This window comes from Excalfactoria chinensis, chromosome 7 (assembly GCF_039878825.1).
Source record: "Excalfactoria chinensis isolate bCotChi1 chromosome 7, bCotChi1.hap2, whole genome shotgun sequence".
NCBI classification, from domain to species: Eukaryota; Metazoa; Chordata; class Aves; order Galliformes; family Phasianidae; genus Excalfactoria; species Excalfactoria chinensis.
This window is the reverse complement of record NC_092831.1, coordinates 6,236,782-6,258,197: the sequence shown is the minus strand read 5'-3', so window position 1 is coordinate 6,258,197 and position 21,416 is coordinate 6,236,782. Positions and strand designations below refer to the sequence as shown.

Genomic DNA, 21,416 nt, shown 5'->3' with positions numbered 1-21,416 from the left:
GGACTTAATCCCCATTTTAAACATTTTGTGCTAATGTTGGAAGCAACAAGCTTATTGACAACATGACAAAAGACTCCACTCACCTCACCAATTTTGGTTGAATCACAGACACCCTAAATCCAAAGACTAATCTCCAGCAAATATTCCCTTATGTCAGCTATAGCACATAAACATAAATGCATTACAATTTTTATCCCATCTCACATACTTATTTATTTAATTATTAGGAAAAGAATAAAGAAAAAGAAAAAAGAAAAAGAAAAAAAAGTATTCTAAATTATTGTACTTGTCACATACACTTTGCCAAAATATTAGGTTTAAAATACAAGTGCTTACAGAATCCTATTATGAGATCAATTTCTCTTTCTGCATTTTCATCTTTTGTGAAGCTGAAGGGACAGCATTTGTAGCAAGGACAGTCATTACATTTTTGAACAAACAGAATTCATTCAGTGACAGGTTTATTGCTTGTTTGTCTCAGAAATATTTGCTACAATGGACATCATAGAAAATTGCAAGAAACTCAAATATCAAATGTATTTTGAAATGCATTATATGGAATTCTACAGCTGAAGTGGTATTGGATAAAACAATATTCTCAACTCGCATCATTACATCCAAGAAGGATGCTTGGGTCACTAGCAAAAGATAGATCTTGTTTGTTTTCTGACAATATTTTTGGTCGACTAAAGAAAGGGTTGGATTTTCTTGACATCATAATTTCATTGTATCCCGAGATCTGCACAGAACTGAATAACTCTGCTTGCTTGAGCTGCCAATGTTATTACTTTAAAAGTTTACAGAAGCAAGGAGTGCACTGTAAATTTGACATTCTTGTAGGATATAGAAATGTCACATTTAAACATATCGCTCAAAATGCTCTTTCAAAATGGCAGGATTAGGGACAAAGGTCATGTTTTTGATATTATTTATGGTCAGGTTGCTCAGATTACTTATGGAAAAAGCAGCCATGAGACTTATTATACCCACAGCCACCCATCACTCAGATATATGTAGTGGTAAGAAGATAAGACCTGCTCCACTGTGGGGAATGAACTGAGATGAGAAATGTCTACTGTGTGTGGCAGCATTTCAACCTGCAAACTCCCCAAACATGGAAAGCTCAGAGTTAATCAAAGGTCTCTACATAAGTACTGAATTCTCCTCCCCAAAGCAGGAGAAAGATTGCAGCTTGTAGGAGCACTGAATCAAAGAACAGGGGACACTAACTTGAAACAAACAGGAGATTTTGACAGTAATTGTCATCTTAGAGAAGTTCATTCTGTTTTTCTGCTAGAAAATGAAATTTCTTACCTGACTTTGGAGTATGAAAAAGGAAAACTCTGAATGGTCTGTCCTTGTACCTTAATGTAATATTATTTATTTTGTAATTTCTCTAGCATTCCTTGTAACTGATTTCAATGGGCGCCTAAGCAGCACTGCTACTTAAGCTCTTGAGAAGCATCTACAAATCCTGTTAATTTAATGCTACACTAACCAGTGTAAAGTCAAAGCAATAGCTCAGATTTAAATGTACTTTCCTCTCCTCTGTATCCTTCCTCACACATCAGAGATGTGCCTCAGTAGATGAACATGTCATGTTCATTCCTTAGACAGTCACCTGCATTTAGAAGTTGCAGATGAGCAAAGACTCTCCCCCATCCACTCTGCAGTGTTTTGAAAGCAGAACTCACGTAGCAGCAAGTCACCTCCCAGAAAGAGCTGCAAGCTCAAAAGCAGCAGAGGGTGCCCATCAGCAGCAACAGATTTGTGAAGGAGAGCTGAAGGCAATGCTTAGATCCACACAAGCAGATGGTGAGCTGAAGATGTTTAACAGGGGATGGTAAGTCAAACTCCATCCATAGTCGCAGAATAACAAATTGTAACAGTATCTGACTTGAAAGGATTTTTTTCACATTATTTAGTTCTGGAACTTGTAATAACCTGACGTTCCTTAAAATAAAAAATTGAAGTACAAAGAGCCCAATTAAGTAATCCTTAGACTATGAAACAAGCCAGGTGCTGCAAGAAAATTCAAATTAACACTCATCTCAAGCTTCAAATCAAGTGTCAGTTTGCTCCTTTTTATTTTAATTTATTGTAGTCAACATTAGTTAAAGCTGGAAACATTTGTTCTCTTGCTAATGATATACACATAACTCCCACTTACATCCCCTCATTCCTTCCAATTAAGAACTTTTTCAGAACATTTCAGTTAGAAGGCTTATCTGGCACAGATTATTCACTGTATCATATGGATCCAGGTTCTTATGTCTGCAAGCTCTTTAGAGCAGCAATTTGCTCTTTGTTTAGCATATTTTGCAATGTACAGTGCTAAATAAGCTTAGGGAGCTCTATTCACTGAGGCATGTTTGTGCTCAGTGGATGCAATGCTGCTTTGTGCTCTGTTGTTCCAGTGGGTGCAAAGCCCTGCTTCAATGCCATGAATAAAATCCAGGCTGCCCGTAAGTAGATCTGTTTCTTAAAGAAATCTTCAGACTAAACACACAAAAACTAGTGGGTCTGAGAAGCACTGTAGGTGAAAATGTAGCACGCATTATATTATATTGCTATTCCCTAAGTATACAAAACGAGCACCAGCTCAATGCTTATCTTCTCTGCACAGCTAATTGCCTTCCTCACCACATGGTTTTGATACATCTTGTGTGCACCCTGGGTACATTTAACACCAACTGAGTAACAAAACAACATCAGTTCCCTGACTGGTTAAATTCAACACAGCCCATCCAACTTAACCATGTCAATGTTGCATTATTTTGTTACTTTTCAGCCTTATCAAAATAAACTTTGAGAAGTACAAAGGCAGTACACGTTTCCTCTGAGAAATATAGATCAAGCTTCTACTATCACCACTGAGCACAGAACACGCAGTATTTTACAAGGGCTTTACGTCACTTGACAGCAGAGGAGTAGGTCAGACCCAGGGGCTCATCCTCATGCTCTTGAAGTTCATTTCCAACAGGGTGCCATACATTTTGGGCTTTGGAAGTCCTATGCTAACCATGAGAAAGAAATTATCTCCCCCACGAAAACAGAGCGTATGCCTTCAGTTTTATTTAGATAAAGCTTTCTAATCATTATAATTGTTAAGGGAACTAGAAATTGATAATTAGCACTTTCTGCTCTTTATAGGCTTTCCCTGGAGGAAAGGGAAATTCAACATAACATATCTTACATCTTGTGTGACATTCATCCCCCTGACTCACACAGAGACTGAGCAAGGGATGTTTTAGATAAGACACCATAAGTTGTAACAGGGCCTGCGCTGCCAATATCCATGCTCTCAGCTGACTGATAGAGACGACGACTCATAACACCTGCTGGTAATGAAACACTTGAACCCAGACAGAATCCTGAGGATGGCAGGAAGGATACTAAAACTGAACGCTTCATTTCTGAAGCTGCCATACAACCCAAGCAATCAGTTCGAACAGTGAAAAAGGCTCAAGTACTTAAGCTATCAACACATCTTTCTCTGACAGAGACACATGAAAAACAGAGACAACAGTATGCTGATGAGCTTTCCACTGAGAGAAAAAAGCAATTTCCCTGAGCTACAGGGCCAGGCTCCTGCTTTCACTCAGACCAGCATAAATCTGTGGAAGCTTCACCAGACTGTCCTTCATGAAACAGCATCAAGCCTTAAACAGCCTTAGGCAATGGAAATATTTCAGGTTTCTACTCTCTTGACCTGATTTTAGTCAGACTCGCTTGGCTGCTAAGCTCTTAATTCCAGCTGATACTGGGTTAGTATCAACTGAATTACCATCAGTGCAGATTTGTATCACATAAGGGCTTGGTCTACTGGCTGTCTTAAAATGATTCTCAATTTACTGTGAAGCTGATAGTGGTGAAATCAGGGCTTGTCTACTCTTTAGACTGGAGTTTCAGGCTGCAAGTCTGATTTTGACAAGGATGCTAACAGAAATGTTCTTCTGTTATATAGATATTAGGCAGAAAGTGTGCCAGCTGGCATTAAACTTCGCATCTCTCCCCTCCATCTGTATGTCACAATCTACCATAGCATTTCTTCTACCCTTTACATAAAGAAACATTTCAGGTTCATATTTTATTTTACAATTGCTTTTAGTGCCCCAAAATCACATTAAAATTGATTTAAAACATATATTTTCAGATGTTTATATGCTCTCCCTATCTTGCCTGTGGGAACTGATACTTTCTTGAAATTTTACATATTACTGTACATGAATGAAAATAAGAGCAAGTTCAAAGCCTGGTCAGTTTGCTTACAACTTTGTATTTTGGTAAGCAGAACAGGCAATAACAACCCCTATTAGTTATCAGACGGAAAAGAAGGAAAGGATGGCAACCACAAACTCAAACAGTCAAAATGAGGCAAATAAGCGTTAGTACGTTCCCCTTATTTATTTTCAACAAAATTTGATATGTTTCCTCTACTTTCTATTGTGGTATTTACCTATTCTTTAAATTGGAAACCAGTTTTACCAAACCCATATGCAAATTAACATGTTCCACAAAACATCACTCGGTCCTTAAAACCACAAGAGCTCAAAGAGTGCTGTAACTCATCTCCTGTCTGTCTTCCCCTGCAGGTAGCAGGGACAGAGCACACTGGACAAGCCAAGTGCATCGTTTCAGTCTTGTCCCCCAGACAAACAGTATGTGTTGCTCTGAGCAGTGTACTTTTCAAGAAAGCTCCTACACTCTCCACATTGTGCAAGTGGAAAAACATTGAAAACATATTTACTATTTGAGAAAATGAATGTTGCATTTGCCTGTTGAAGAAGGAACTTCCAGCTATGAAAAACTTCTACTGTAAGTCTTTAATTAGTTCTGACTTTCTTGAAAGTTTAAAGTTTTAAAAGTTGTTACTATTCCTCTATTAGTATAATAATATAATCACAGTCCTGAAATACTTAAAGGATTTATTTTTTAATTAATCTTAATGTATAAATGAATTAATTAATATAATTGCTCATTTCAGAAAGTTAATTCTGTACCGACAAAGTAGATGCAGTAATTTTGATTCCACATAAACTATTCTATACAGATAATAAGGTAGTTGAAACCCTCTTTTAATTGTCAAATCCACATTAGGAAAGGTTTTGCAGGTGAACAATACTTGTGCATAATTACAAATCTTTACAGTAGCAGTGCTAATGGGAGGACAGTTGGACTAGATGATCCTGTAGGTCTTTTCCAACCTTGTGATTCTATGATTCTATAATAAGGTTTGCATTTCTGCAGCTTGCAGCTCCCTGCCAAACATGCCTTTGACGATGTAATTTCTGGGAGGTGAAGTCTTAATGGCAGACACCTTCAAAGGAATGGGTGAGCTGCATTATCAGAAAGTTTCCAGTGTCCCACTTAATAGGACCCCTGTGTTTCAGGATTTCCAGCATGTCTGTAATCAATGTACTTAAAGCAAAACATCTGCACTCACTATTCAATTGCAAATCAGCAGAACTAAATAGTTACAAGTGAAAAACCTTAACTTAGTTGCTAAACAAAAGTCATAGAACTGGTGAAAATACTTAATTCCTGTGAATCATACAGCATCCTTCAAAGCAGATCCCCAGGCCACTCTAGACAGGCTCTGGAAGGAAGCAGATTCTGCACCAGAGAATGGTATGTCACATTCCTGAAATCCATTCATCTGGCCTTCAGACACTGGGGTAGACACTGGCACATGGGCAATGGACAGAATTTAGAATTTTCTGCTTTAAACAAGGCCACATTCAAAAATAATTCAGTGCCTTGCATAGGTGTGGTGCGCTGATTCTGGGGCACGGAAACCTGTACATCCTTTAGCTACTGAATTTTGCACAAATTTACAAGTAGCATGTTGTGGCCAATCTGGGATGCTGTGAGGCAGTTACTGCAATAATTCAACTTGTGCTGTTATCCAGACGTAAATCAAACCCTCTACATCCTGCTGAGACTGCAAGACCTGAGTTTTGCTGAGTTCCTAGACTGATTTAAAAAAAGCCTTGTCAGTGTTGTTGATGCGGTACTCAAAGGATAGCTTGAAGTTGTAGATGAAACCAAGATTACCCGATGGCTGGAAAGTAAATAATTCCGTCAAACAGAACCATACATGGAAGGGGGTTAGGAGGAGCCTGCTGCATAGACAGTGACAGCCTATGTGATTCAGTATCACAAGACAATTCAATTTACAGAGACAAAGCATGAAGGAAAAATCCTATCAAATTCTCAGCAACAGCAGAAGAAACAGATAAGAGATAGGAGTTGATAACTAAAAATGTTTGAGTCAAAATCATTATAGAATAACTATAGAATTTTAGCCTCATTGTTGTCTAATTTAGACAGATGTACATCAGTATCAAGTCCATTGAATTTCCTGCAGTTTAGAGAATGCAAAAGACATGCAAACAAAATAAGAAGCAAGCATTTTCAATATCAGATTCTGTCACTGTATCCTAGATGAAGTGTCTACTTTTCTGTCTGAGATATCTTTCTATCTAATCAGGGCTACTGACGTTTCTGCTGTGTGAACCAATGCAATAGATAAACCTGCTGAAGCTAAAAGCATCATCCCATATGTCCTTAATAAAGCTGTTCAGGAATTTTGTATCTGAGTACTCTCTATGAAACTGCAGTTTCTGCAAGACTTGAGAGAAATTCAGCATTCTTGAAAGAATTGTGAAAGAGAATCTCACACTGGTGGCTCCATGTGTGTCATGGGGCAGTTGGACAGCAGGGGAACATGAGGTGTAAATGGTAACTCTCTGAATGTTCTGCAGCAAATTTCCAAGTAGAAAACACAGTTATAGAAGATGGGGGAAAACAAACAAAACAAAACAAAACAAAACAAAAAACAAACAAACAAAAAAACCCTCAAAATAACGGATTGAATTTCCCAGGATGGAAATACCCACCCGAATTTCTTATTTCCAGAGTCTAATTCTGTCCAGTTTCTATTTCTGTCCAGGTTTAAAGCATAAATCTCAGAGGAATTAATTTAATATTGCACCTATTGGAGTCACACAATTGAACAACTTGTCTCTCAGTAAAGATCTTTGATAAAAGGATATATTTGAACATCTTTTCAAAACAACACAAATAAGAGCATTTTTATTAAGAATAAAATCTTGCTCTTTTTTGAACAGGACTACAATCTGTGCTGTAAAACTCTGAGAGAAAAGAATAAATAATTACTACTTCAAAAAACAACAACAACAACAACAAAAAGCAAAACAAACAAACAAACAAACAAACAAACCCTGTTTTGTAACACCACGCAGTGAATAACACACAGGAAGCAAATACAGATTAGTAGGATTTTAGAGGGCCATGTACCATACGCATACATCATCAAAGACACATAGAAGCCGTACAGTTATACGTTGGTTTTGGATTCAGTGAGAGAAACCACTGCCCTGAAACATGATCACATTGTGAGTTATCTTCACCAGAACTCATAAATTCAAGCAAAGGGAAAACATATTGGGTGTCTAGAAACAGAAGAGGTAATTTTTCCCCTTAGACCCAGTAGAGATTTTCACTATAATGAAAAACTCTAAAGTGTAATTACAGAAATACATTTTCTAGAAATGAACTGAGAAACTATTTCCCAGCCAAAATTACTTGGGCCTGCTTTGTACACAAAAAAAATATCCATTGTCACCTACCCATAATGCCAGATGTTGATAGCCAGTTACTCCAAATGTTTCACAACAATCCTAGCTTACTTCCTATCTGGGTCAAATGAGGGCCAAAAAACAAAAGTAGAGGAAAGCTCCAAGGCAGTCAGAAGTAACCAGAAATGTACTGCCAACATAGCCATCCCCAGCAATTGGAGCTCAACAAGCAGAGTACCTAGAAAAACAAAAGGTCTGGGTTTGGAGCACCTGTCCCTGAAAGTCCCTGCATCTGGGGGAGCTGAGCAAAAGCCATATTCCAGTTCTGTGTAGCTCTGTTGATAATATGAAGCAGAGTATTTTCAATCTGAAAGATTTAGCAGGTTCTTTGAAATGTTGGTTTTCAATCAGAAAACATTTATCTCATAAAGGCAAAACATGCAGTGATTTAACTGAAATTTTCATTGGGAAATACTGCATCTAAAATCAAAACTGAAGACGATGTGCAAAATCTTGTGTACAGTAAGCACCAAAATTATAACTATAGCATGAAATGAGCAAGAAGGCCAAAAGAATCTGCTGTAAAATACATAATTTGTAAACTAAATTTTCCTGGTTTCTCTCTTTTTACAGTTACATGTAAACAATTCCATGAGAGAAATGCAGATTCTTCTAGAGATGCAGCAGTACCGATAATAGAACGTTTGAGAGGATGCCAATTCCAGGACTGAGCCCGCAGGAGGTAGATTCTCTGTCCATATGCAGTTTCATGGGGTAGAGAATTAGATGAACGCTATAAAACAACACTGGATAGAAGCGTTCACTCTCTTCTCCTCAGGACTGTATTTGAGAAATATCAGGCAACTGTGAGAGACAGAGGAGACTTATCCTTCTCATGGTGTTATGTTTAATTGCTGAAGGCATGAAGCATTTTAAAAGGTTTGTCAATAAAATCCCTATTTAGTTAACCCCAATCTCCTCAGATCTCTTGTTACAGACAGCCTTCTGCTCTTAACATCTGGGCAGGCAAAGCCTCCAATTACGCTGTTGAATTTTTTACTTTAATAGACCTAGATAAGGGCCCATGGTATACCCATTTCCCCTGGTAACTGCTTGTTTTTAGCAAGCTCAATGATATGCAACCTTTATGCCCCAATGTGTGTACAGTCAAATTAAACCCAACGCTCTCCATGACCTTTCCTCTTCTTTGGCTGGGCTTGCACCTGACACAGCTGCACTCGGTGACTTATGGAGAAAGAGCAGGGAACAGGGGGGGCAGTGAGCTTCTTGTAGTTCAGTCTTTGCAATTTTGCGGTCAGAATATTTGAGAACCATTTCTTTCAGTTGTACCCAAATTTTGCTTTGTGCCATGCTGAGGCTTCCCTCCTCTCTTCTCTCAAAATACATGCAGAAATTTGTCTTGCTTTTGCCTTCATTTCCACTTTTAGTTCCTCCTCTGCAGTTAAATCAATTTCTTTAAAAGGTTTATTAAAAAAAAAAAATTGTCTAGGATTTACTATTTTCACACTGAAAGTGTGACAGGGAATTTGCTGATATCTTGCAGTAACACAGACTGATTTTTCCTTCCGCTTTTAAAGGCCACAGAATATCACTGCCCTCTGTTTTTCTCAGCCCATCTGCCAGCTAATTTGCAGGAACTAGCAAAATCACCTCTTCTGTTCCACGTACTTTCTCAGTTTTCCTCCACTTTCACATCAAGTTCTTTGACAAGGAACAAGGGCAGAGCAGCTACAGACTTTTTTCTTCAGACTTTCATTTTAACCTTCAAGTCTCATGTTTGTTGCTTGAAGTTTATGTGCTAAAGACATGAGAAAGCAACAGCCCACAGTTTGTCAAAGCATGCTCTCTGGGGATTTATGTTCTGTTTCAGCTGTCACTGTGTTACCATATATATGTATTGATGTAACTTCTGATGTGCAGCAATAAATGGTAAATAATTCCTTTCTCTGAGTGCATTTCTGTCTGTGTTGGTGTCAGTTTTTTTGATCAATAAACCACTGAGGCATCTTCCAGTGGGAATATTGTTCCAACTGTTGCTCAGGAACAACAATCTCCATGCAATTTTTCCTTGGTTTCTGTGCAATATGAGGTTTTCACTTCTATTCTCTCTAGCTTGCTACACAAGTAGTGCCCACTGTTTATCTACATCTCTAGCTCCTGAGAAGGCTCACTGGTTTCTGTTGGTATCAACAAGCATCAATTGAAGTAACAGGGCGGCATCGACAGTACCTGTACCACTCCAAGCACAGATTTCAGTTCTTTCTAAGGAGCTGGTAGATAACAGAGGCATTTCTTCACACTAGGCCTGACTTCCTTTTCCTCAGGAATTTTCCTAAGTGAACTGAGTCCTTAAGATCTCATAGCCTCCATATTTTTTTGAGCTACATCTTCCATCTTGCTTGGTGAAACTGGGGATTTTATGCTCTCTTTATCCAAGCTAAAGTAGACAGTTTTTCTATCACCTTGGATGTACTGCTTCCTCATAAATGATGTCTTTCAACTCATGCAGACCACACTTTCTCCCACATCAGCACCAGTGATGTCTGATGACAGTGAAGTCTAAGCATTCCTGCCCCACCACTACTTTCTCCTTTCACAGCTGCTGCTGTGAACTACCCCATACAGATGGTTCTTTTTTTGTGTGTGTCTTCTAGTCATAGAATCATAGAATCATAGAATCCTGAGGTGGAAGGGGCCCATAAGGAACAAGTCCAATTCTTGGCTCCACACAGGACCACCCAAAAATCACACCACAAATCCTAGAGCCATGACTTCACACTGTTCCTTCGGGTTCTCTCACTATCACCAGAGTAGTCCCTGAAGTTCCATAGCTCCTTTTCTGATTTACTCTTTATTATAAATGCAAATGCAGACAAATACATGGTATTGTAAGTACATTAACAGACAGCTCCATTTTTGCAAAATCTTAGCGTACATCCAGTGCCTTCAAACACAACAATCTGCTCTAACGCTCTTCTTCTGCCTTTGCACGCTCTACAGACACTGGGATTTTCTTTTTCTATAATGTTTCAAGACAGTTCTAAGGCTCTATTTTATATAGAGAGCTAATAGTGCTTTGGTTTATGCCTTTAAGGCTGCATTTGCCCAGTCTTGTGGGGTGATATCCCTACTGTCAGATTTGCAGAATAGTGCAAGCAACACTAACATGCATTAGGTTTTTCTAATGTTGCCATACTAATTTGGTTTACTAAATCTTTATGTCAATTCTGCTTTCTAAGGTTTTCCTTACAAACGTGCAAATATTAATCGGTTAAGTCAGTACAACTTGATGCACCTCATTCTTGTTCTTTTCCATACTATGCCTTCTATCCCCAAACATTTCTGTTGACTTCATTAAATTGTTTTCCCTGACATTTGCTCTGCTGTACACACTGAATGCTATGGATGTTTTAGCTTGTCTCTGCAACTCATAGTGAAAATGTTGAATTTGAGGGTCCCATTCTGCATCATTTCCAGTGTTACACTATGCTTTCACATTGCCTGCTCGTGCCCTTGAACTTGCTGTATGCAAGCAGAACCAAATGAAATTTTAAATTAAAACTTTACACACACACACACACAAACAAGTTTTCATCAGACTGAAAATATTTGCATATTCATGCAAAAAGGGCAGCAATTTTAGATGGAAAAAAAACATGCGATCAGGGTGCAAATGTTAAAATACTAGCCAGCACTTGACTAGTCAATATTTGCGGTGACATCCTTCATTTCAAAATGCTGGGATATGTTACACTTTACTGTGATGCTGGACACACTGCGACTGTCACAGTAAGCTAGCAAAAAGTTGGGGCTATTCCCTGATATGTGGAATTTAATTCCCACATACAAAGAGAACCCACACATGCTGCTGGCACAGCATTCCTCACAGCTTTGCCATAACATCGCTTTCTCTGTGGCACCATTCATATGAAGCAATCAAAGCAAGCTACTAACACATGCTAATAACAGACCGTTCGCAGAATACTTATGAGGTAAGAAATTATTATGATCTCCGGTTTATTGAGGAGAAAACTAAGTTAGAAGTTTGCTGGAGATGACAGATTTTGGACTTCTCTCCCAAACGGCCAGCTCTCAGCCCAGCTTCATTCACAGATAGCACATGCACGCTTCTCGACAAAGGGCTTTGATTCAACCTAGCATTCGAGCACACAGTGCTAACACATCCACGGGTAGGCCACATGTAGGTAGCACTGCCATGCCTATGTACGATTCATTACATTACACTGCTGCCCTTATTACCACAAAGTGGTGTCATTAAAGCTAATGCTACAGAGACCCACAGAAGCGTGTGACCAGAATGAAAGAAGCAGGGCACAGTTCATGAGCCACCAGAGAAGCACTTTACTGCAGCTTGCTTTCAGAAGTAAAAGCCTCATTTTAAATAAAACAAAAACTTTTGCTTTGATAAATGCTGCCTGCTTCAAAAAGATATTCTGTTCTCAAATCTCCCCAGCTAAATGCCACCATGTGTGTAGTCAGGCTGGGAATTATCCACACAAATAAAGAGAACAGCTTGAAACACTGACTTTTTCCTGATCAAAAGGGTCTTGAAGACAACTGGGCAGTTTGGATCAGGCAAAAGATAGGGCTTTTGTTATTTTCAAAGAGCACCCCAGTGAACAGAGCAGACCTGCAGCCCTGGTGGCAGTGACACATTCTAACTCTCTCTTCCTCCTACACAAGTTATTTGCAAGCTTGGCTTTGGGTCTGTGTGCTGGTTGCATTTCTTTTTCATTTTGCTTTTTGTTGAAGAATGCCTGTAAGGAGAACCTTGCATCGGTATTTTTAATAGCATCCCCTGTTTAAGCAGTTTCCCCCATGTTCTGAATAATAAACTGGAAATATTACCACAGAAACTTTGTCACATCAAAAATATCTGCATTATATCAGTATTAAGAAAATGTGTGCTGCATTTCTATTAAAATCAAATAATAATAATAATAAATTATCAAGTGTATTTTCCTGCATTTTCATGTTCATTTACATACACTTTTTTAACTGAAGTAAAAAAAATACAAATCCATCTTGTCTTCACTTAGGTACATTCACTAGTTCTTTCCTGCTACATACGCTGAAAGATTTTTACATGAAAAAAATATTGCTGAAAATGTTACAACCATGAAATATTCACACTATTTCACTTTGTGAAGCTGCTCTCTTTAACAAAACCCAAGGAATATGAGGATTTAAGACGCATGATAATGTAGAATGTTTTCCAGAAGATCTGTTTCTGTTTACTAATCGTATATTCCATTCTAAGAAGTCAATCCAATCTGAGGTAGGTGAGAGCTAAGCAAAGTACTGCAAAGACCCTTATGATTTTTGCAATTCATTTGAATTCTAAACAGAAGCACTTCTTCAATAACTGCAAAGAAAAATATCCATTACTCGTTGAAAGAATATGTCCTAAGAAACTCATTCTATAACTATATGCGTGCATTTATAGTTTTTATTTTTAAAAATATATGTTTACCCTCAATTCAAAGCTATTTTTCCCCAAGACACCAACCGGAAAGGGGTAGATTAACACATAAAGCAACTCTGAACTCTTCTCCTTTATATGAAGGGATCAAAAAGTCATTACTGTGCCTATATAGTAAGGAAAACCATTTTAATGTCTATGAAGATTCTCACTGGTCTCTGAAATGGATCTACATCATTTGAAGCCTGAATCGCACTGTTTGATGGGATAGACCTGAACACAAGAAACACTCTGATGAAATTCATATTCATATTTTGAAGGCCCAAATACATATTTTAATCAGGTTGAAGCCAGTCTATTTTTTAGAAATATCTCTTTTCTCTTCTCCTCCCTCAATCAAATAGCATCATAGTCTATACATACAGAGTCCAATAGATAAGGGAGCCAGAAGGAACTGTTTTGGTTTTAAATATCTCTACGTAATATTTGTAGATTAAATAATGGAAAAAGGATTCCAGAAGAAGACTACACCCTGCCGAGTAGGGTGAGGAATGTTATCAGAAACGCCTATTTGTAACTCATAGTCCAGAGAAGAAAAGCAGAAATATGTTCCCTTTAAACACACAGAAATCAGAATTCTTTCAAAGATAAAATAATGCTGGAAGACTTCACCAAACAAGGACAAGCTGTTGTTTTTAAGCAAATCAGAGACAGATTTTTCCAAGAAAAGTGTCTAGCTCTGAATGCCTGAGAGGTTAAACAAAATACCTTTGGGGAGAGGCATGAGAAGAAAGAGAATAAAAACTTGAGTGGGCTTGGATGGAATGTGGCAACTCAGTGGATTCAGAGGTGATAAAGAGGGACATGTGATATGAAGGCAATGATGAAGTTAAGGAAAATGAGAGGAACACAAATTGCTTCATTTCAACAACTTGAATTTAATGGAGTCACAGGACACATGTGACTTACTAACAGGCTGCTGCAGGCATTCCCTGAAATGTCCCTCCTGCTTGGTTAAGAAATAATACCCGGCAGTTAACAGAACACTACTCACGTGTTTCTATTTAAATTTACAGATGACACTCTTTAGTTCAGTTACACACATTCTATTCAATACAATTTTTTTACTGACCTGCATTACATAAGTCCTGAAAATGCAAATATGCACTGAAAGGCTATACAGAAAAGCATAACCTCCAGCTGTCATGAGTAGAAGACATTGTAAAAACAAGAGTGTGTCATCCTGGTGGTATGATAGCTTTATACATACAAAACACATTGCAAAATATTATTCCCTTCATCTTTCCTTCACATGTTTCCTTCACTACCTGAGCAGCATCACAAGCTAACCACAGGCATCTTCACCTGGCACTTACTGGCGTAAATGCACTGACCACCAGCCAGTGCCTTGAGGCTGTTTTTTATCTCTATGCAGCCTCGCACCCTGCTTACCACTTGCTGAAGAGCAGGGAGAAAGCATCGCCTTCTCTTAGTTCCACAGTTTTGGTTTCTCCCCTACAAGGAGCATTTCAATATGCAGACATTATTACACAAAGCACTTTTTTTACCCAAAGAACTACACAGCAATATTCCTTGTGGCACTGTCAAAAATGTCAGGAACGTGTAAGAATTATGCGTGGTGCACTAACTTGTCTGAAAGTCGAGCCTAAATTAGCAATAAATGGGTTTGGAAGTCAGAATTACCTAGTTTCTTGTTCCAACCACAGAACAAACTATGCTGTCACCTGAGGGAAAGGAAAAACTCTATCTTAAAGCATTAAGCACAGGCTAGACCTAGTCCACCACACCAGTAAAAACAGTACTGATTTGCCATACTAAGCATCATCTCTGTGCAAAATTCACAATTAGTAGCATTTCTGTTAGCTTGCAGTACTGAGTTTCCATAACTGTTTTTCTTTCCTCCATGTAAATACTGATAGTTCATGCCCTGTGTTTGGACCACAGCAGTACATTTTAATTTCAGGATTTATGTCCATTCCACAGGGCTAGTATGCCTCAAACTCATAACAGAGGTTGGCCCTGGGAATAAACATACTTCTGAGCACACAATGCCTGATAAATTTTACTTGACTCAGAGCACATTTGACAGAATTGTGAGTTCTTTGTAAGTCTACCTTCTCTGCCCACAAGCTAGAAGAAAACCAAAATAATTTTAATAGTGCTGGGCACGTGAAGTGCTTCCCATAGCTGAGTGTGAGCAGGTAGAGAGCACAGATTTCTTTGCAGGTTGAACAGTCTGAAGAAGGCTCCCACCCTCCATCAGTGCCCTCAGTCACAAGGCTTGAGCAGAAAGGAGCTTAGACAGCTTTGCATTAGTTTCTTCAGTTCAGCTCTGTATATTGGGGAGAAATCACTGCTTCTCACTGCTTTTTTTTTCCTCTAACTAGTTTTGTTTTACAAAATCATTGGATGTAACTCATCATTATAGGAAACTGCTCCATTTCAAAGCTGAAGAAAAGGACAAACCACTCTTGAAGCGCTCTCTGTGTGTTTATTTACTTGACCAAATGCCACTGGGTGAGAACTGCACCTCAGGAGGCTAGATCTGAGGAAGAGAAGCAGAGACTTCACAACCTGCAGAAGGGCAGGACTGCTTTGCTGCCCTTGATACACAGCAGAAAAAGAGTAGGAATACAGAAGTCAGAGCAAAGAGATGGGAAGAAGAGATCCTATTATTTTATAGTATGTTTTTGTTATCTTTCTTGGGGAGCAAATGCCAAAGCAAGGCACAGAGTAAGTGAGGCAGAAGAGGCCTTGGACTTAGCACAGCTTTGTCAAGGCCATGCTGTCATGTGTTGCAGGCAGGTATGACTGTCACGAATGACACTGAAGCAATATTCTGAGAGGTGAGGAATTTACGCTCCAGATTGAATGAGAAACAAGGAGTTCAAATGACAGCTGGTATGATCTGGGAAAAGAGTTCTTGATTATTCTACATTACCAGTTATTTTCTTCATTTACTCAAGCATTGTTTTGTGAATAATTTGTCCCATTATTTTTTACTGAAGAAGCGCATTTCACTGAGCAAAGCTTTAAATTACGTGAGTTTAGTATGAGAAGACAAACTATAACCCCTAGAAACTGTATGTGACTCCTGCTGCTACCAGCACCAAACCCACCTGCTGCCAGAACTTCTGAGCATCCATTCAGAAATGTGAATACTCACAAGAAGAGGAAACTCTGTTATCAAAAGCCAGGGACAACCTCTATAGAAGCCAAAGAGAAGGCGTGAGTGCACTCAGTTTTGCTTATGTCAGTATTTGCTCCACTAATAGTTACAAGCGCACGCTGAGTATTTGACATTGGCACAGTTATGTTCTCACACAACTATTTAACATCTATGAGCCTTTTCCAGTTGTGGATCCACAGTACAGCTACAAAAACTTGTTAATCTCAATTATCATTTGAAAACAGTACCCAAGTATAGAAGGCAACCTCAATAAGTCAGACCCTATATAAAGCAAAAACAATTAGTTTAGAGCATGTGGCCTTCATATATTTTTTCAGGTGATATTAGAGTATCTTTTACATTCACTGTGGTGAGTAAATTTTTCCAAGTATCCTCAGTAGTAAAACAAGCATTTCTGATTAGAGGACCACAGCTAGCTTCAGCGCTCACACAGTCAGTATAACACAATGTAGAGTGACCCTACAAAGGCTGAGGTAAAACTTTAATTGTAAGTTTGGTATATTTCTCTGGATTCTTTGCTTGTGTAAATCCACTGAATTCAGGGACAGACTTCCACGTGATGACATGATGTTTCTATTTAAGATACTGTAAAATTCCTCCAGCTTTTTTGCTCTGGAGAATCTTAAAATTCAGAAAAGGCTGTGAAATTGTGATGAACAGGTGAATACCTTTAAAATGTACATGAGTGTGAGTATTCCTTCTTAACAATTATATCTTTACGACAGAAGAGATATTAAGTAAATTCAGTAAATATTAATTCTTACCACAAGGCTGCTGTCCAGAGAAAGTCTTTTCCCAGTCTCCCTTTTCTGCAGTAGTCTTTTTCTCTCCATAGCTGAGGTTATTTGTTTTCCTTTTGATCTACTAGAAGTGTCAGACTGTTTCCAGTATCACTGCAATAAATAAATAATGAAATAAGAATTAGATGCACATTTCAATATCCCACTTAACAGTTTCTGTCTTTCATCATTAACTTTGTAATAACCCAGCAGCTAATGAATTTGTGTCCACAGTAGGCTCTGTTCCAGGAACAAATTTACTGTGCCAGAAAAGCTGAACTCTCCAGAAATATCACCAATATGTTTGGGTCACTCCTCAAAGACAAATTAAAAACAGGAAAAAAGAAAACCTGTTACTACTTTTTTTTAACCAATATGCCACATGTTCTAATAGTTTCTTTTTAACTGGGATGGGAAATGGAGTCACGGAAGCAGAGAAGTACCTGGGGCCGGAGAGAAAGAGGCGGGATGGAAACAGTTCATTTCACATTAATTGCACTCCTCAGTAAGCCCTGCCTGTTGGCACATCTATCCTCCTACTGTGAAGTACAAATTTTGGACCTAATCCTGAGAAGTTCTAAAAGTTTTCAACTCCCATTATCCTTAATGAGAGGCTAATGCCCTCAGCACTTTTCTTGCATTTTTAAGGTCAAAGATTCAGTTGTGCTAATCAAATAGTACCCCTGCCTGTGTAGAATGGCCAGGGAACTTCACTCAGTAAAGCACAGAGGGAAACAGTCTTACTGATTTGGTGAGACTTGTTTATTCCTGCCTGATGATTTCTGCTAAAATCAAGGCACACCTTACAAGTACTACCAACTCTCTTTTCTTAAGTGTTTCTGGTGATTTCCGCGTACTTGCAAGTTTTAGCTTCTATTTTAGTGTTACATTGTGTGTGATTCAGAAATTTGGGCAAAGGTAATGAAGTTATTCAGGATTTAAAGAAAATAATAGCAAAGTAACAGAACTAAGAATCTATCTTAGATTAAACCAGGCAGATACATCCATGAATGCAGAACCAAATTCAGCAATTTTCTCTCATTCTTCATAGTGACTGTATTTCCTGCATCAGTGAACATCCTCCATATCTCATCTTGGGACATCTCCCTAGAGACTAAGAACTTGTACTACAAGATTTTGTCCACTTCTTTGAGTCAAGACTTGACATGAAAGCCTATTTAAAAGCATAATTCTTGCCAGATTGCAATACTCATACATCACTACTTAATGTGAGCCCTAGAGTAATTCAATGTGTTTGACTGAAAAAAGTAAGACAAAAAATACAAAACCATCTGTTTCTTACCTTTTTTATTCAGTGTGAACAACATTTTCAGTTATAAGCAGCCAGGTGACCGCACTAGGCTGAGTTTGGCTGCAGGGTGACACAGCTGGCACTTCCAAGACAAGCCTTGCATTTGCCCTCCAGGTGTGTTATATGGCTGTGTGTAGCCTTCACTTCTCACGCACACCTGTGAGTGATCCCATCTGCCACTGTGGTAACACCATGCAGACAAATCCACCCCAAACTGCACGTGAATGCTTTGCCATGAGGGTGTGGGATTGGTATGCTGGCAAAGTGCTGGCTGCCTACAAGGAGATCATGATACCCCAGGTTTGTCTCAGAAGCCAGCTGGAATCCAGGGGCCTCTCAGAGGCACACAGATTTGGACAATCAGGCACAATGTGGACATCACAGCCTGGACTGTTCCCATAAAAACAGTTCCCAGAAGGAAACCATCATAATTGGTCCAGCTAGAGAGCGATGCAGTCTTAAATTCAGTGTTCTAGGAAACAGCACCTGGTCTCTAATCTTACATTTGTTATTTCTTGTTTACATTTACTCAAGGAGAGAATTCACTCCTTTTTCTCCAAAATGGATAAATATTAGCCTTTATACACATCTATTTAAGCAACACACGCTATGAGAATTTGTCTACATTGCAGAAGGAAAATTTGTTATTTCACTATGAGCATTCTTTCTTTGCATGTTGTTTTTTTCCAGCTCTACCTGTAAATCCTTGTTTCCCTTCTGTAGTACTACCCCTCAAGCTACATACGCTATTTAATTCAGCTAATAAGGAAGAACAATGGCATGCTGTCACACAATTACCATTCCTTCCTGATTAGCTAACACATCTCAGAAGAAATACTTCAATACATTTTAACAAACACAGAAGCAAAGTCTTACACTGTTCATGCAATTATGCCAGAAATTAGCAAAAGAAAGAGCTTAACATAATCACTGTATCATTTTTCTTTGCATTCATCATGCCTGGAGAGCATGACCTCCACCAAGAGAGTCTGTTGATCAGTGAGTAGATCATCACAGAGAGCATCACTGTGACAGTTACAGTTGAAGCCAATTATCCCAGCAGAAGGGCAAAGATTTGATGCAAGTGCCTGAAGTGCCTGTCTGCAGGTATTTGGTAAAATCACCCCAAATCCTTGTTCAGAAGTAAAAGGAGGAAGGATTATTGCTAATTATCACTGTAGTTTATATGCTATGTTGTCTTGGGCACATCAAGCTGTGAATTTACTGTCTCCTCACGTAGCTCTACCTGGTATAGCACACCTACCTACTCAGGCAATGGTGAAGCCAACTGAGAGCTGCAGATTGCACTCCTTCCCCTTTGCACACTCCGACCTCTGTGCATTTTACCATGAGCAGGTTGTCAAGGATCTCTCCTGAAAAGCTAACAACTTAGAGCTGAACCCACCTAAAGCTCTGAATCAAAGGTAATTATAGATGAGATAATACAATACAGTGCCTGTATCAACATATGCTGGTGCCTCAAAGTAAAAGACTTTAGGAAGTCCTTTAAAAACTTAATCATCAGAGTGAAGTACTTAACAAAAACAGAACAAGTTTCCATCCCAGAATGGCCATTTTTGAGCAGCAAACTTCTTGTCACAGAGAAAAATGGCCCTCCTAGGACCAGCCCAGAGATAAAAAATAATTCAAAATGGAGGCAATGCATCTCCCAGGAAGCTCAACAGTAGAGAATAGCCATCTAGATAGAAAAGTTCTGAAGTGTAAAAGCACTGAGAATCAGTTTGCCCAACTATCAAAAACACAATTTTTGTGTAACCAAGATAACAAGCTGAAGAAATATATCAGCCTTCCTTGACCAATTGCTTGTTGATATCTCTCAGACAAATGTCTTTACGGCAGAGACCCCAGTGATCAGCATTCAGACCCTGATGACCCCATTTGGCTTGGCCAAAGCATGAACTAGGTTGCAAACTCATTTCTGATTTATGATGCCTTCACTGATACTGCATTCCAGTGTGGCTAAATCCTTGGCGGCACAGTGTTGTGCTGCAGTAAACTTTCCCACTGTAGTATGTTCTTCTCTATGAGACTACAGTTTATCCACGTTGATCACACTACAGGAGGCACTGAAGGTGCTCAGCAATTATGCCTGTATCCTGAAGAGGTACATGGGGATCAGTCTATGAGAATGCAGGTCCCAGATGTTTGCCTACTGTCTTCTTAGTTTTGCATTGAGCTCAGAGAAGAAAGTTTTATGTAGATGCAGCAAAAAGTCTCGGGGGAAGAGGAAGACCTAAGTGGGATCTTGTATCAACATCATATATCTCATGGCTCACACAGTCAGCAAGCCAGAGGCATCGGCTTCATTACATATCTTAAAGTGCAGTCATTTTAGTACTCAACTGAAGAATGTTCATCACTTTAGGGAGATGGCTCTAAAACTATGCCCTGGAGAAATATTGTGATTAACACAGAAAAGCACTCTCAATAATCTATGCAAGAAATTTCTTGGATTTGAATACCTTCTTCATTTCTAGCAGTAACAAAGTATGATTGATGTATATTGCTTTAGCTGATGAAAACGGGTAACATTACATCCTTTAGATAAGCATCCAAGATATTTTCATGCAGTTTAAAACTGCAGCTACATTTCAACAGAGCTATGCCAACATATACCAGCTGGGAACCAACACACAGTAAATCTTTTTGGTAACTGAAAATGGACTATATTTATTTTTATGACTCACAAATTAGTATGAATGTAGCAGTTATGACAGGTGACAAAAATGACAATTCTGGAAACTAACATCCTTTCATTAAATCCCGTGTAGATCTAATGCAGCCTCCCCAGTCTGCAAAACATAACTTAGCACTGCAAGAAAGCAAAACACCTGTAGGATGGTAACACATATTCAGCAGTCTGTTTGCCGCTCTGTGTGTTAACTAGAGGATAGTGTTTGTTTTGTGGATATGAAGCTGTCAGGTAACAGAATGAGGCCAAAGTGACACAGTGATCACTTTTAAGCCCTTTTTGCTACTTGGATGGTTGTACCCGTTCAACAGCCATCCTTTAAAACTGAAATGG

The 21,416-nt window shown here is 38.8% G+C and overlaps 1 protein-coding gene across 2 annotated transcripts in view; it reads right to left on the bottom strand.

Annotated features, from left to right (window-relative positions):
* The window catches only part of NCKAP5 (NCK associated protein 5), a 356,004-nt gene that overhangs the window by 302,200 nt on the left and 32,388 nt on the right, over positions 1-21,416 (bottom strand). Inside the window, exon 3 of one of the 2 annotated variants that reach the window (XM_072341540.1) lies at positions 17,044-17,172. In XM_072341540.1, the coding sequence (XP_072197641.1) occupies positions 17,044-17,112 (69 nt within the window). In that variant the 5' untranslated portion in view covers positions 17,113-17,172. Of the gene's footprint in view, positions 1-17,043; positions 17,173-21,416 lie in introns of those variants that run through there. The other variant, XM_072341542.1, reaches the window with a different exon arrangement.